Source organism: Delphinus delphis, chromosome 14 (genome assembly GCF_949987515.2).
Source record: "Delphinus delphis chromosome 14, mDelDel1.2, whole genome shotgun sequence".
NCBI classification, from domain to species: Eukaryota; Metazoa; Chordata; class Mammalia; order Artiodactyla; family Delphinidae; genus Delphinus; species Delphinus delphis.
This window is the reverse complement of record NC_082696.1, coordinates 79720119-79735717: the sequence shown is the minus strand read 5'-3', so window position 1 is coordinate 79735717 and position 15599 is coordinate 79720119. Positions and strand designations below refer to the sequence as shown.

The following is a 15599-nucleotide window of genomic DNA, read 5'->3' as shown; positions in this document are numbered from 1 at the left end:
CGAGGGAGCAGGTCTCATGTGGGGAATAGAGGTCAGGGTTGGGAGGGTTGAAGAGCTGCAGTGTTTAGTGGTGAAAAAGAATAAATGTCCAGGACTTCCCTGGTGGCGCAGTGGTTGAGAGTCTGCCTGCCGATGCAGGGGACGGGGGTTCGTGCCCCGGTCCGGGAGGATCCCACATGCCGTGGAGCGGCTGGGCCCGTGAGCCATGGCCGCTGGGCCTGCACGTCCGGAGCCTGTGCTCCGCAACGGGAGAGGCCGCAACGGTGAGAGGCCTGCATACCGCAAAAAAAAAAAAAAAAAAAAAAAGAATAAATGTCCGGCCAGGAGGCACTAGGTGGGAAAATCTATGAGAATAAAGCATCTCGATCAAAAGAATCAAACGCTTTGTTACATGCATGGTGTATTGAGAGGTCAAGAAGGTAAAGACTGAGAAACCACAGGATTTTGCTACATGGAATAATTGGTGACTCTGATGAAAGGAAAAGGCTATTGGGTGAAGCGGCAGGGACAAAGCCCGCTTCCGTTTAGTCCAGAAGAGAATAGAGAGGGAGGACGTACAAACAACTCAGGTTCTTCAGCAAAAGGTCAGTAGCTAGGAGAGGGGGTGTCAAAGAAGGAAGGTGGGTTTTTCATTTGTTTGGTCTTTAAAGGTGGGTTATATCACAGTCTATTTGTATAGTGAGAATTCACTTTTTTTAACTTCATCAGTTCACAGCAATGGGAGGGATGCTACAAACATTAGTGATGCTTAAGGTGCGTGCTGATATAAACCGTCCAGATCTTAACGTAACCGATACAAACTGTATCAGAGGGCCGGGAGACAGCAGTCATGACTCTACAGAGACCCTGAATAGCTTTATAAGGCGGAAAGCCTTACAGTGCATCTTGAAGGATTCAAGCACATCTAAATGACAGGAATAGTCTTCCAGGCAATTGAAGCAGAACAAATAGAAGGCTAAGAAATAGGAGAGTAGAAGTAGATTTGTGCTAAGACTATGACCTTCACATTGATTTAATTAATCTGGGTGGTTAGACCCCCCTGCAAACCTCTCCCCGCAGTTAGGTAACAGAAGAATGGAAAATGCCCTAACACGTTCCACTTAAAATATGGTGTTCTAGATTCTTCAGGAAGCCATGCACTGTCCTCAGATTACATAAGAATACTTCTGAGCATCTAAACAAAATATTTTATTTTTTGAGGAAAAATTGTGTCTTATTCACAAAACTTTTTTTAACATAACTTCTTAATTCACCCCCTGCAAATGGTAATCATTTGCTGTATAGATTTCTCTAATTTTTTTCAGAAATTTTATTTGTTGACATTGTAGAACATTTCATGGCTGTAGTTAAGTATCCATGAAAAAATTTGTGAATCTTCTAGCTCATCTTGGATACATTTTCATAGTAGAACTATTATAGAAAACATTTCCCTGTTCTTTCAAACTTCTCTATAACCTAAACAACACTGTCTAAAATTCCACAATAGTTTTTTTTGTGTGCAGTGATTTTTAAAATACAGATTAAGAGTTGTGATGTAATTCTGTTTTCACGGGAATATTGTGGAGAAAACAGTGCATGTTAGTTTATCCATACTTTACTGTAAAGGTAAAAACAAGATCACCGGAGAGAGGTTTTCAATAACCACTGTGGTGAGTGTGCTAAGGAGATGAAAAACTCGCAGGTGTTTGATTGAAGATGGATATTATGATGGTGAAATTGACCAAATCCTGTCATTTCTGTATAGCCTTCAGCAGAATTGCGCTAGTAAAATAGTAGAAAAAGCAGATACTAAGAGTAGACTTAAGGAGGGTGGCAGAGTTAGGAAATACATTCAAATGAATAGGTGAGAACACGAAAGCAATTGACCGTAATATTTATCCAGAAAGAAAGTCCACTAAAGTTGCGAATATAAACCCCACAGGAATCAGTGTTGAATTGGTCGTCTGTAAAACTGTCATCATTACCGTTTGGAAAAGGAGACTGCATAAAACGCATAGCAAGATTACTAGGCTTGCAAATGGCTTTAAAAACTTTTGAGTTAATGAAAAGATGATTAGAATAAATTGAAAGACTATGAATACCTTATTATTGTCAGGTGAATGTTGACGTGGACCAATTCAAGAAACGCAGCTAGGGATTAAACATTCCAAATTCTTCCTGTCAAATCAGGTCCCAGTTTCCATTCACTGTCCCTGAAGGGATCCTGAGGTCCAAAATGTCCTGTCTTTTCCATGGATTCTGAGCCGCTGCACCAATTTTCCTTTCTGCTGAAGCACTCATTGTGTAGATGGCCACAAACATGTTACGTGATGCTAAGACTTTCTGTTTTACTGTTTCTAATCATATTAGGGTTTATTCTGATTTGCATATGAAATGTCATCACTTAAAGAAGCTATATTCAGTAATATATTTCATTTTTCCAAAGAAGAAATATAGAAAATCAAGATGGTGGTAAAGGTCATGTGAGCCAGTTTTTGCAAATATTTTGAGGATGCATAAAATTCAGAGGGTCATTTCAGAGAGATCAAACAGGTCTTTATTGGACCAAGAAAGGGATAGTCTAAATGGATACTATAACTGCATATGCAGAGCAATTAAAAAGACTGGAAGAATCCTACCATCCCTGGCCGCCTCCCCAGTTGCCTGCCCTACCTGTAACTCTGACTCACAGACACTCATGTACTTTGGCAAATAGAGAGGATATTTTCCCTCAACCTTCTACGGTACCTGAAACTCTCAACAGTAATTTATTCATTTGGGAGAGAAGTACCGTGATCTATTCAGATAACCTGATGCAATCTCAGAACATAGATAAGTAAGTTTTGCAGAAGAGAACAACAAAAAAAGGAACATCTGGACCCAGAGCCTGTGAGTTCGGAGAGCTGAAAGTTGAAAATGAGAGGAAACTTACGTGGAGGCGATGGGGCAGGAGGTGGTGAGGAAGGAGGAAGGAGAAGCAGGGCTTGTCTCCTGAACAGCATTTCCGAGACTCACTCATCCTCGGATAGCAAAAGACACGCCTCTTAGCTGGAATCCCAAAGAGAAACCAGAACAAACACTGGTTTCATTTTTTAAACCTTGTCGTGTGGCAAATTAAGAGTATCTGTTTTGAACAATATTTTTTCCTCAGAAATGTATATGGACTTTTCTCACTGATTGAACTATTTTAGCTTTTCTCTGAAAGTAACAGAGGAATTATTTACAACATTGGTCAGTAACACCTCCCCATCTGTAGCCTCGGTTGCCTTTCTTTTTACTATCTTCAAAGAGTTTATAGATGATGCCTTGAAATGCTCTTGTTTCAAGGCACATCTGGTAAATAAATACTGGGGGGGCTTCCCTGGTGGCGCAGTGGTTGAGAGTCCGCCTGCCGATGCAGGGGACACGGGTTCGTGCCCCGGTCCGGGAGGATCCCACGTGCCGCGGAGCGGCTGGGCCCGTGAGCCATGGCCGCTGAGCCTGCGCGTCCGGAGCCTGTGCTCCGCAACGGGAGAGGCCACAGCAGTGAGAGGCCCGCGTACCGCACAAAGAAATAAATAGATAAATAAATACTGGGGGCGGTGATGTGACCTTAGAATATTCATAGCTGTAGGACTACCACTCAGCCGGGTTTTCCCTCTAAAATTTTGCCCGGATTATTTCAAAATAAGTTAGATTTAAAGTTCTGATTATGCTGACCTGTAATTTATGGATGCATATATGTTTTTACTTTGTAAATATAGTTCATTTACCCCTAAAATGCAAGGCAGACGGATGGGGACTTCAGGAAGAGCCATCACCAAGAGCACGAGCGTGAGTGGAGAGATGTACACACTGGAGCATAATGATGGCAGTCAGTCGGACACGGCTGTGGGCACTGTTGGAACAGGTGGGAAGAAAAGGAGGTCCAGCCTGAGTGCCAAAGTGGTTGCCATCGTGACTCGAAGGAGCAGAAGCACGTCCCAGCTAAGCCAAACAGGTGAGTGAAGTGAATTCAACGTACACATCTCAAGTTCTCGCTGGAGAGACAAATGTCAACCTTCATGCTATGGCTCGGGATGGGATCGTACCGTGTACGGATTCTCCTTGCCAAAGAACGTTTGTTTCTCTGTTTCTGGAAACCTGTTCCATGTGTGGGTTTTTTTGTGTTTTTTTTCTGTACAGCTGTCTAACAAGGTATCATTTGTCAATCCCTGAAGTGGTCAGGTATTTCGTGAAAAAAAATAAATAAATAAAGCCATGTTTACAAATATGCAAGGAAATGCAAAGAAATCTTAAAGAACCAAATTGGTTGAAATACAAGAAAAGCAACAGGATTCTCCTTTTCAAAATATTCCATAATACAGTGACTTCTAATTTAGGCTATCTCCATATTGTTTTAGAAAAGAAGGTCAGTTGTGCAACTTGAAATACAGTCTTCAGGGGGCTGTGTGAATGTAATAATTGAACTGTGACTGTTCTATTTTCAATGCAAGTAAAAACCCAGCAGTTATTTTTACTTTACAAAAATGGGTCAGTGGATTCATGCAAAGAATAATGTCAATACAAATTTGAGTTTCAGACATTTCTACTGCTTGTAAATCTTAAAAGCTTTATATCCTCAGGGTATATAGAAAAAAGCAAACAGAAAGGAGGATGATTATTTGTGTATTATCAAATACAAAAAACTGCCTAAAATTATATAACATTTGATCATACATGTTAGATAATTCATTACTAGGCTTAGCACTACGGAAAACTGAAGGTAAGTAAAATATTGAACTGATTTAAATTGTCAGCACCTGTTTCTCTTGCCATAATCTTAGTTCCGTTTATTGTTCCTTAAGAGCGAAAGTCTTGGCACAAAATTTACTTAGACTAAAAGACTTCCATGAAATTCTTTTGATAGTTAACTTGGCATCCTGGAAAGTACTTTTTTTTTTTGAATTTTACAATTTTATTTTTTTATACAGCAGGTTCTTATTAGTCATCCATTTTATCCATGTTAGTGTATACACGTCAATCCCAATCTCCCAGTTCATCCCACCACCACCACCACCCCGCCGCTTTCCCGCTTGGTGTCCGTACATTTGTTCTCTACATCTGTGTCTCTATTTCTGCCCTGCAAACCGGTTCATCTTTTATATGCGTTAATATACGATATTTGTTTTTCTCTTTCTGACTTACTTCACTCTGTATGACAGTCTCTAGATCCATCCACGTCTCTACAAATGACCCAATTTCATTCCTTTTTATGGCCGAGTAATATTCCATTGTATACGTGTACCACATCTTCTTTATCCGTTCATCTGTCGATGGGCATTTAGGTTGCTTCCATGACCTGGCTATTGTAAATAGTGCTGCAATGAACGTTGGGGTACACGTGTCTTTTTGAATTATGGTTTTCTCAGGGTATATGCCCAGTAGTGGGGTTGCTGGATCATATGGTAATTCTATTTTTAGTTTTTTAAGGAACCTCTGTACTGTTCTCCGTAGTGGCTGTATCAATTTACGTTCCCACCAACAGTGCAAGAGGGTTCCCTTTTCTCCACACCCTCTCCAGCATTTGTTGTTTGTAGATTTTCTGATGATGCCCATTCTAACTGGTGTGAGGTGATACCTCATTGTAGTTTTGGTTTGCATTTCTCTAATAATTAGTGATGTTGAGCAGCTTTTCATGTGCTTCTTGGCCATCGGTGTGTCTTCTTTGGAGAAATGTCTATTTAGGTCTTCTGCCCATTTTTTGATTGCATTGTTTGTTTCTTTAATATTGAGCTGCATGATCTGTTTATATATTTTGGAGATTAATCCTTTGTCCGTTGATTCATTTGCAAATATTTTCTCCCATTCTGAGGGTTGTCTTTTCATCTTGTCTGTAGTTTCCTTTGCTTTGCAAAAGCTTTTAAGTTGCATTAGGTCCCATTTGTTTATTTTTCTTTTTATTTCCATTACTCTAGGAGGTGGATCAAAAAAGATCTTACTGTGATTTATGTCAAAGAGTGTTCTTCCTATGTTTTCCTCTTCCTATGTTTTCTTCTTCCTATGTTTTATAGTGTCCAGTCTTACATTTAGGTCTTCAATCTATTTTGAGTTTATTTTTGTGTATGGTGTTAGGGAGTGTTCTAATGTCATTCTTTTACATGTAGCTGTCCAGTTTTCCCAGCACCACTTACTGAAGAGAAATACAGTCTTCAGGGGGCTGTGTGAATGTAATAATTGAACTGTGACTGTTCTACTGAAAGTATGTATTTTAAATTATACCTTCTACTGGACAAAGTGACAAATAAATTAGAGATAGGGAATTTTGAGCCATTCAAAAATTGAACTAGTGCACACAGCTGTTTATCAAAACAGAGGTTTGTCTCTCTGAAAATCACAGGATTAGAATGGCCCTCGATTAGCGAGCATTTCTGGTGGTAATTCCTCTCCGCCATCCCATGGGGATGAGCTGTTCATTGTGAAGGGGAATCATTTGTCTTCCTTGGGCTCAGGTTTCTTCCTTAGGAGTAGGAGTTGTTTTTCATTTCTTTTACTTGTTTTGTTTTTGACGGTGGTGCTTCTGGGTTTGTAATGTTCGTGCAATACATGATGCTTTCCAGTGTGGGGTGTGGATGGACTTTCACCACCAGATTTCAGATTACTTTATCCCTTGGATGATATGGAAATTCTCTTTGATGTCCTTTTAGGGAGCCAGGGTTTCCTGCAGGTTCGGGGATGGCTTATCTTCTTCCCCAGCCTCCACAGTCTGTCTCTTCTTATTTTCCCTGATAGTTCGTTCCCCCTCTCTCTTTCCCTGGTTGAGTAGAATTACATTTTCCTAGAGTAAAGCACAGCAATAATTAAACGTAAGAACTATACCTGAGGCACAGCTTTGTAGTAATAGATTCAAATGATTGTCATTGAAACACTCGGCCCCTTTGCTTTGTTAGTTTAAATTTTATTCCAGTTACAGGCATTGCTGAATTTCAAATAATACCTACCTTCCCAAAAGTTGCATTGTTAGTAACGTGCATGGAATGACCCCACTTTCAAAGATTAGTTTGCAATGTACAGGAGCGAAAAGGATTACGAAGCCGAGGTAACAAAATAGTTCTAGCCCAACGTGACTCAAGGAATAAACTCTGACTTTCTCTCTGGGGCTCGGCTTACCTGTTTACTGGGTGGATTGGACTGAAAGTCGTCCTCTGAACTTCCCAGGTATAAGAGTTTACGTTTCTCTTTCTACATCATAATTGTACCTTTTATTTGATAACCTGTTTTCTCATTCTTCTTGATCTTCCCAAAGCAAGTGACCAGTGGTGACAAACCTCAGTTATCACTGCTCTTTATTTCACTGGATGCACTGGTTTTTCTCCCTATTCCTTCTTCTACAAGTGATTTTTTTCCCCCTTTATCAATGATTATATGTCCTCTCTCCTGTGAAGAGACACGAAAGTTCAGAATTCTCATTCTAAGAAATCTTGTTTTTTTATTACTTCAGCTTTTGCATGTGATCATCAAATCTGTATTCCAATTCGTCCTCACCCAAGAAATATTCCTTGATTTTAATTTCCTATAAGAGAGCCTCTTGGATGGCCTACCTTAAACAAGCGTAGCCCTGTCACAAATCTGAATTTCCAGCCCTTCCTTTCAGTATTACCACAGTTTTTATAGTTACAAACCTTAGAAGAGTTTTCTACTTAAAAAATTTTTCACTCAACTCTCTCTTCCCCAGGTCCATCATCCCAGAGAAAACTATGTGATATTTGTCCAATTTTAAGGAACACTAATATAATTTATTTAAATGTCTTTAGTGTGAAGTGAATCCATTAATCGCAGACTGGTGAGGCTTTTCAGGGGGCCTTCTAAATGCATGGATAATTAAGACAGATTTTTTAACATTTAGTTTATTGGAGTATAGTTGATTTACAATGTTGTGTTAATTTCTGCTGTACAGCAAAATGATTGTTTTTATATATGTATGTATATTATCTATTCTTTTTCATATTCTTTTCCATTTGGTTTATCACAGGATATTGAATATAGTTCCCTGTGCTATACAGTAGGACCTTGTTTTTTATCCATCTTATATATAATAGTTTGCGTCTTCTAGCCCCAAACTTCCAATCCATCCCTCCCCCACCCTCCCCTTGGCAATCACGCATCTGTTCTCTGTGTCTGACTCTGTTCCTTTTTTTTGTAGGTAAGTTCGTTTGTGTCATAGTTTAGATTCCACATGTAAGTGATATCGTATGGCATTTTTCTTGCTCTGACTTACGTCACTTAGCGTGATCATCTCTAAGTCCCACCATGTTGCTGCAAATGGCATTATTTCATTCTCTTTTATGGCTGGGTAATATTCCATTGTGTATATGTGCCACACCTGCTTTATCCATTTAACTGGGACAGATTTTCTAATGGTGTCAATTAATCAAAGATTGGGAAGAGGCAAACAGCATTGCTTATCTATTAAAACAAGCTGGGTGTTCTATGGAATAGCATGTATTATGTTTAATGTAAATTTTACTTGTGCTTAATGTAAAAGAAGACTTTAACTAAAGGCTTCTCCAGCGGTGAGTCTCCAATCCACCCCATGCACCCTGGATTACGGGCTCTGTCTCCCCTGCCACACAGATGATAGATAATCAGGAAAACAAAAAGCATTTAGAAATCATGCTTAACCCGCTCTGTTTAGAATGGGAGATTTCAAGCACATCGTTTTTCTGTTTTTGTTTTCACGTAGCCACGAGTTTGCTCACGGAGTATATTTGATTCTTTGTTCAAAATAATAAGTAAAATTTATTTCCAAAACTTGAAAAGCATAGTAAACTGTATATACAGATATATTTATATAGTAAATTACATATGTGACATATAAATGTATAAAATTTACCTTTTCTATGTAATTTGTTGTGTGCTTCAATATATTTACTGTGCTTTTCAATTATATATAATTATTTATGTGGAATATTCCAAGTATAAATAACATTCATATTTTAAAGTTACCTTTACCACAGTATTTATTCATAATGAAAGTAGGAATAAATTTGTTAATATATTTTTTAACTAGGAGAGTGACAGAAACAGGAAAGTTTCCAAAAATGCTACTGCTGGTAAATGGCTTCAAGCAGTCAAGCACGTAACTCAAAACCTGTTCAGTACACAGCTACTGAATTAGATTGAAAAGGGCATGAGGTATGGAAGGAAAGGGACATTTTAAGAAAAAGCTCCTGATCCAGGAGCTTCTTGGGACTGAATGAAGCTCTGAGTAAACGTAGGGCCAGGCTTTAGGATGTGAGGGAAGTCTTAGCCTTTGTAGGTTTAGATGCCCGGCCTGTATAGTGTGAGGTTTGCCTCACTATGAATGAAGGCTTTACTGAGAACAATCACCCCTACATACACCCTTGTAATTACCTACAAGTAAAGATAATTATGATAATAAGTATCATAAGAATGACAAGTATTCATTTAGTCTAAGTGACTAAAACCAATAGATTTGCATTTCTAGAGCTGTTTCCATGTACCCCTAAGTTATACGTGTACACGTTTGTGTGTATAACTTCCCTCCATGATTGATCACAAAAAAATCGTGATTAGAACTTTCAGCTTTTTTGAAGAAAACACCTATAAATGTAAAAACATCATTAGCACTATAGACTAGAAATTAACTTCATTTACTTTATCTCATATTGTTGAAGAACTCTATCTCCAGGATTATACCAGGGACAGTGGGTGTTTCAAAATTAGAAGTATCATCCCCGATGGAAGGAAATCATTCACACTTGACATAAACAAGAATCCAAGAACTAAATAAGAAAATGTAAAGCCAAATGCCAAACATAATAAAACCCGGTGTACCAAAGGAAGTGGGAAGACAAATGGGTCAAAGGTCTAAATTTCCCAGGATAAGAACACATGCAGAATTGAGAGCTAACCGTAGCCTAACCAATTAATAGAATCATTATTTATTGTATCATTAACAGCTGATGATACTTTGTTAAGTAGATTCATATCATTTTTTCCTACATACTGGCAGGATTTGGGTAGTTATGCACTGATTAAATTATGGAAAATGTTGCAGGACTCTGTTATACTGTCAAATAATTAAGAGTCAATTATCATGTACTAAGAACATACTAAAAAATCACTTCTAAAAAAAAACATACTAAAAAAATCTTTCTTTAAGAATAGATATTTTGTGCCTTTCCAACATTTCCCTCCATCCACATCTCTTTTTTCCCTGTCCAAATCACTTGAAAATGATTCAGAGTCCCTCTGAGTAGAGGAATCTGAGTCTATATATAAAAATACCTTCCAGCCATGTTACCTTTCTGGTATATTCTTCCTCTTGCCCTGTGTTACACCAGGGTGTGTGGAGCAGGGCCCAGGTCCCTACAGGCTCCACCGGCTCCTGAGGCCCGGCTAAGCCTTCTTCTGCCCTCCTGATACGGCACATATAGCAGCATCTGTTCTAGGGTTTAGACATTTACAAAAGACTGAAGATTTACTGGTGCCTTCCCGCTGCCCTGTTTTCCTGCAGGAATCCCTGAATCAGGGAAACATAAAATAATTTTGTGGAAATTATTAAGAGGCTAATAATTGTGTGGAAAGGAGAAAAACACAAGTAGGTATTTCCATAAATTTTCAACCCAGCCTATGAGCACAGTTTGGCTCAAGCAAAGGTGTATGAAAGGACTGTCATGGGAAACACATTTAGGAAAAAAGGTTGGGGCCAGGTCTTAAAAGCCCTGTAAGGGACTCTGCTCAGTGTTTGATGGAGAACTTTTAGTGGAGAGGATAGAAAAAAGGAAGCTGTGTTCCCAGAAGCTCAAGTGGAAGCAAGATGTGCAAAATCGGCGAGGAAGCAGAAAGGTCAGGGTGAGGCTAATGGATGAAATGAAAAACCGTGACGTGGGTGGAGAAGGAACCATGGAGGTGGACGTGAATGAGCTTATTCGCGAAAGGGGGCGGGGCCTGAGTGAAGAGAGGACAAGGTGAGATGCCCAGCAATTCAGGAATAACTGGTGAGGGAATGGGAGGGCGGAGTGCGGGATCCAGGGAAAGAGGGAGTGAGCAGAGAGGCGCAGAAACAGATCCTAGAGGGGAAAGGATTTCCCAGAGTGGCTGCTTAATCCACAGAAAGACGGAAGAGGCCAGGGAGTGGAACAAAATCGCCGGATTTGGGGCCAGAAGGGTTGCCCCTGACATCAGTCTGCCTGGAGCGGTGAGGAAGGATGGGTGTGCCTCAGTGTGCAACGACCCACCAGGGGTGGAGCCAGTTCCTCTCTCCATTCGGTCCTCATTCCACCTTGGACCATCCTCTCAGAGACTTGGGATGGGACTCTTGTCCTGAGTGGGAGCCCAAGAGGATGGGGCTGGAGGGTCTACAGTGGGATAGAGCAAGGGCTCCCCCGCCACCTTATTCAGATGGATGGGGCTGGGAAGATACCTAGACGGGCAGCTGTTATGAACGTGTCTTCAGAAAGCATTCAAAGGAAAGAGCTCAATGTGAACAGTCTGTCTTTCATTCATTCTACCAGCATTTCTTAAGTATTTTTCATGTACCAGACTCTGTAATTGAGGAGGTGTTAGGAGTAAATAAGGGGTGGGGCTGTGTGTGCGCACTTGTGTGTCTCAGAACAAAGGGGATCTGAGTGTTCTTCCGGGAGGAAAAAGCACCTCTAGGTGAAGAGATGGAAAGATACAAGATACAATACAAAGAAGTTTAAGGAGCGGAGCAAAATCCCAAAGAGGAAAGGAGTTAACTTAAGGACGCTAGGTTATTCTTGGAGAGAGGGAAAGACGGTTCTTTCCCTGAGTTGATAGAAAAGAGGAAATGTTGAGATCCAGAGGCACATTGCAGTGGTGTCCTGGAGCCGAGGGAGCGCGTGTCAGGGCGATGCAGATGGGGAGAGAGGATGCAGGATGAGGAAGAATGTCGTAAGACATCCACTGGTGTGGGTGAAAGTACAGCCGAGCCACGCCCACGTGCCACCTGAGTTTGGACGATGCAAAATCTCTGAAAGTAGCTTTAGGAACACCTACCGGGGTCAGTGTCAACCCTGCAGGTGTCTGGTTCATCTTGGCCGTTCTTATGTCTTTCACGTCATTCCCCAAGTTTCTGCATCTCCAAGTCCTCCCAGCAGTTCTGAGATCATCGTGGAGTCTTTGAGATCATGGATTCTGAGATGAGATTTGGTTAGATCTAGACTCTTGGGCTCATGTTGGAAGTTCACCTGTCTGGAGCTGCCGTCTACTCCTTACTTTGACTCTTTGCATTGTGAAATTTAGTCTCCTTGTAGGAAATGAAAGCCCTGCCTGTTCTCTTATCTATTGTTATTCCCCCTTCCCAGGGCTTCCCTGGGGGTGCAGTGATTGGGAGTCCACCTGCCGATGCAGGGGACGCGGGTTCGTGCCCCGGTCCGGGAAGATCCCACATGCCGCAGAGCGGCTGGGCCTGTGAGCCATGGCCGCTGAGCCTGCGCGTCCGGAGCCTGTGCTCCGCAATGGGAGAGGCCACAACAGTGAGAGGCCCGCGTACAGCAAAAAAAAAAAAAAAGGGAGGACTTCTGTTATTCCCCCTTCCCAAGGCAGCCACTCTTACTCAGAATATGGGTCTTAAAGACATCTTTTTTTTTGCTTTGGCAATTTATCTCAAGGAAATTAATTATTTCATTTTAATCATGGGGATGAAACATTTCGGAAGGGCCATAGAGTGTTGAAAACTATATAGACAGAGTTCATGATCCTACAAGATGATATAGGCAAAAACATAAGCATTCTAAGGAGTTTTAGCTAGACTTATGTGTATTTGATTTCAAAATAGCTTAATAAGAGTTAATGAATTTCCAAGGCATATCTCTAACTTTTCAAGATGAAATCACAAATAGAAACTAACAAAAATGCCCTTGTTCCACTGTCAAGAAAAGAATAATATATATAAAGCTCTGACTGTAACCCACTTCTACCTAAAGGGATAGTGCTTGAATAAGCTAATGTTCCCATGAGTTCAAGACATTATTTTTAAATTTACATTGTCCTTAGGCAATAATCGTTTCAAGAAAATGTCCAAGATTTTAAATCCTCTTCTGCTGATCTTTTTTCAGTCTTCTCCTCAAAGTCTCACAGTTAAGGCAAGTCAGAAAATAAACCAAGTGAGCGCCAGCTTGGACCTCGTACTTTCTTTACCTTGAGAAAATGATTGTCTTAATTTGCCTTAGGACTTGTTTTTAATCTTTCCAACCAATCCAATTTACCAAAATGTTCTATATATTTTAAATCTAGTGTTTCTTTGTGCAGGCTCTCTGCCTGTTCCTTTGCACAAGTAATTATACAGCTGGTGGGAAGGGGGGTTACAGTGATCTTTTTGAACATTCTAAGAAAAGTTTTCTTGGCTCCGTTGATTTTAACAATGGAAGCAAAAAATTTTTACAAAGGATGGGCGCCCCCCAAACATTGCAGAAACTAAAAGCTCCTGTGGATGAAAATCTTCTGAAATTGAAATTCCTTGTCTGTGCCTCATTTATTTGATTCATTTAATAGCACAAGGAAAACATTCTGAGGAACATCTTGTTTCATGTTCTTTGTTTCCTGAACGCACAATTGTGGTACCAGAAGTGATTCTCGAGTCTGCAAAACCATCAAATGAATGTAAGCACGGGTTCTTTTATTTACCATTGCTGTCTGGCTTAGGAATTCACTACTGTTAATAGAGATTTAATGCAGCTAAAGTAACTCATCTGCTCAAGAGATGCCCTAATAAGGATTAGTATTTTCAAACATACGCCAGCTGCTCTATTTTTGTTCTTTTCCTTGCTGTGAACTATAAATTTTGAAAGTGGCTACTATGTGGATAGACTTTTAGTTTGGTTTGGCGGAAAAAAAATGTATTTGAGTGGAATTAATTTTTATAATTAATTTGGATTTTAGGATTTGGAGGAAGAAAGGAAACACATCTATTAAGTGACTTCAAAGCACAATGCTGAGTATTCAGATAATTATATATGGTGATAATTCTTGTTAACTGTACTAAGGTAATGTTTAAGCATGAGATCGATTTCAGAACGGGTGTTATAGAACATGTCAGGTAGCTTAAATGTGACAAGAAATGTGTCTGATTATTCTTCCAGCAGATGACCAATTTCAGTGCATCCTCATTTAATGCAGACTGGTTTTCAGTAAAGACTTTTTGGTTGATTTCTTTTACTAATGATTTTGCCAGAGTTTTAAACACAGAAGAGTAAAAAGAAGTTCCATCAGACTCCTGCAATACCACCGCTTATTGCAAATTCACTGGGAAAATATTAGTATATTATTAGCTAATCTTTTTATGCATTGTTCCTATTAATATTGATAAAACCATCAACAATCAAAACTATTATTTATTAATCACCATCTGCCTGCTGGTGTTTTAATTATTTTGCATGTATTAATTTCTCTAGCTCTCAAAACGCAGCCCTGAGACACTATTATGAATATTATTGTCATTTTACAGGTTCCATGACTCGTCTGAGAACACACAACCCTTAGAAGTCAAGTAGAACTTATGTTTGTAACCACTTCACTGTAATCTCATTCAACTGCGTGGACACACAGAGAGCTACCTTTCTTAGGTAGCTTTTTAAAAACCATCGGAGGTTCATAATATTCCATTTTGCTCTATGATCATGCCTTTGTTTTACTTTTAAAAAGCATGTGTATAGGACGACCCCTTAGGACATCATTGCAGAAGGCTTGTCCGGAGTGGATTTGGAAAAAGGTGGATGAGTATAAAAGGAATCACAGTGTTTTGCATCCAGGGGTCATGGGGAGGGGATTTCAGAGATAAGAGTGTGTGGTGTTGCCCTTTCCTGAGAGAGCGATTGCCGGGAAAGGACGTTAATTTGTCACTTCTGGCCAGGTTGCCGTGGGGACAGTGGTTGGAAAGTGTTTTTAGGCAATTAGGTATCATCAGCCTATACATGGCAACTGGGGTCAGTGAACTTGCTTAGGAAGGAGGTGCAGAACATAAGGAAAGAAGATCTGCAAAACAAACAGTGGAGGGTTTTTTTAGCCTCAGCTTCCCAACTATGAAATGGAATAATAAACCGTACCGACCTCAGAAGATTGTGAGGATTAAATGAACACGTGTGGTAATAGGTTAGCAAAGGACCTGGCCTATAAGAAGGGCTCAGTAATAATCATTAGTGATTTCAATTCATTAATTAATCTGAGAAACCAAATAAAAAAGCAGTAGGTAAAGAAGAGTTGTAGTGGCATCGCTCGTAGGGCGGTGAGTTCTGACTGGCGCTTCCGAAGCTCCCCCTGGCAGGTCCCCCTCTGAGGACCCGGTGAGGTCGTCAGCCCCGCCTCAGGGAACTGCACAGGGTCACCCACAGCACACTGTGCACACCCTGAGGTATCCCAGCCGCGCGGGCCTGACCCGCAAGGCCTGCTCCAAGATCTCTTCTCTCTGCCTTGTCACGTAGCCTTTTCTCTAGGAGGCCTGGGGTCAGCAAACTCTGGCCCAAAGCCTGTTGTTTTTTTAATGGCCCTTGAGCTAAGCATGATTTTTACATTGTTTCAAATGATTGGAAAAAATCATAATATTTTGGGACCCATGCAAATGATATGAAATTCAATGTTGGTGTCCATAAATGCAGTTTTATTGAAAAACTTCCAGG

General features: G+C 40.3%; 1 protein-coding gene across 21 annotated transcripts in view; it reads left to right on the top strand.

Moving 5' to 3' along the window:
* Positions 1-15599, top strand: part of RIMS1 (regulating synaptic membrane exocytosis 1) — a 474653-nt gene that overhangs the window by 406059 nt on the left and 52995 nt on the right. For 10 of the 21 annotated variants that reach the window (XM_060030367.1, XM_060030371.1, XM_060030366.1 and 7 more), the window contains one exon: positions 3723-3958. The exons of 7 other annotated variants lie outside the window; for them this stretch is intronic. In XM_060030367.1, the coding sequence (XP_059886350.1) occupies positions 3723-3958 (236 nt within the window). The remainder of the gene's footprint in view (positions 1-3722; positions 3959-15599) is intronic. 4 more of the 21 variants (XM_060030365.1, XM_060030374.1, XM_060030370.1 and 1 more) reach the window with 1 other exon arrangement.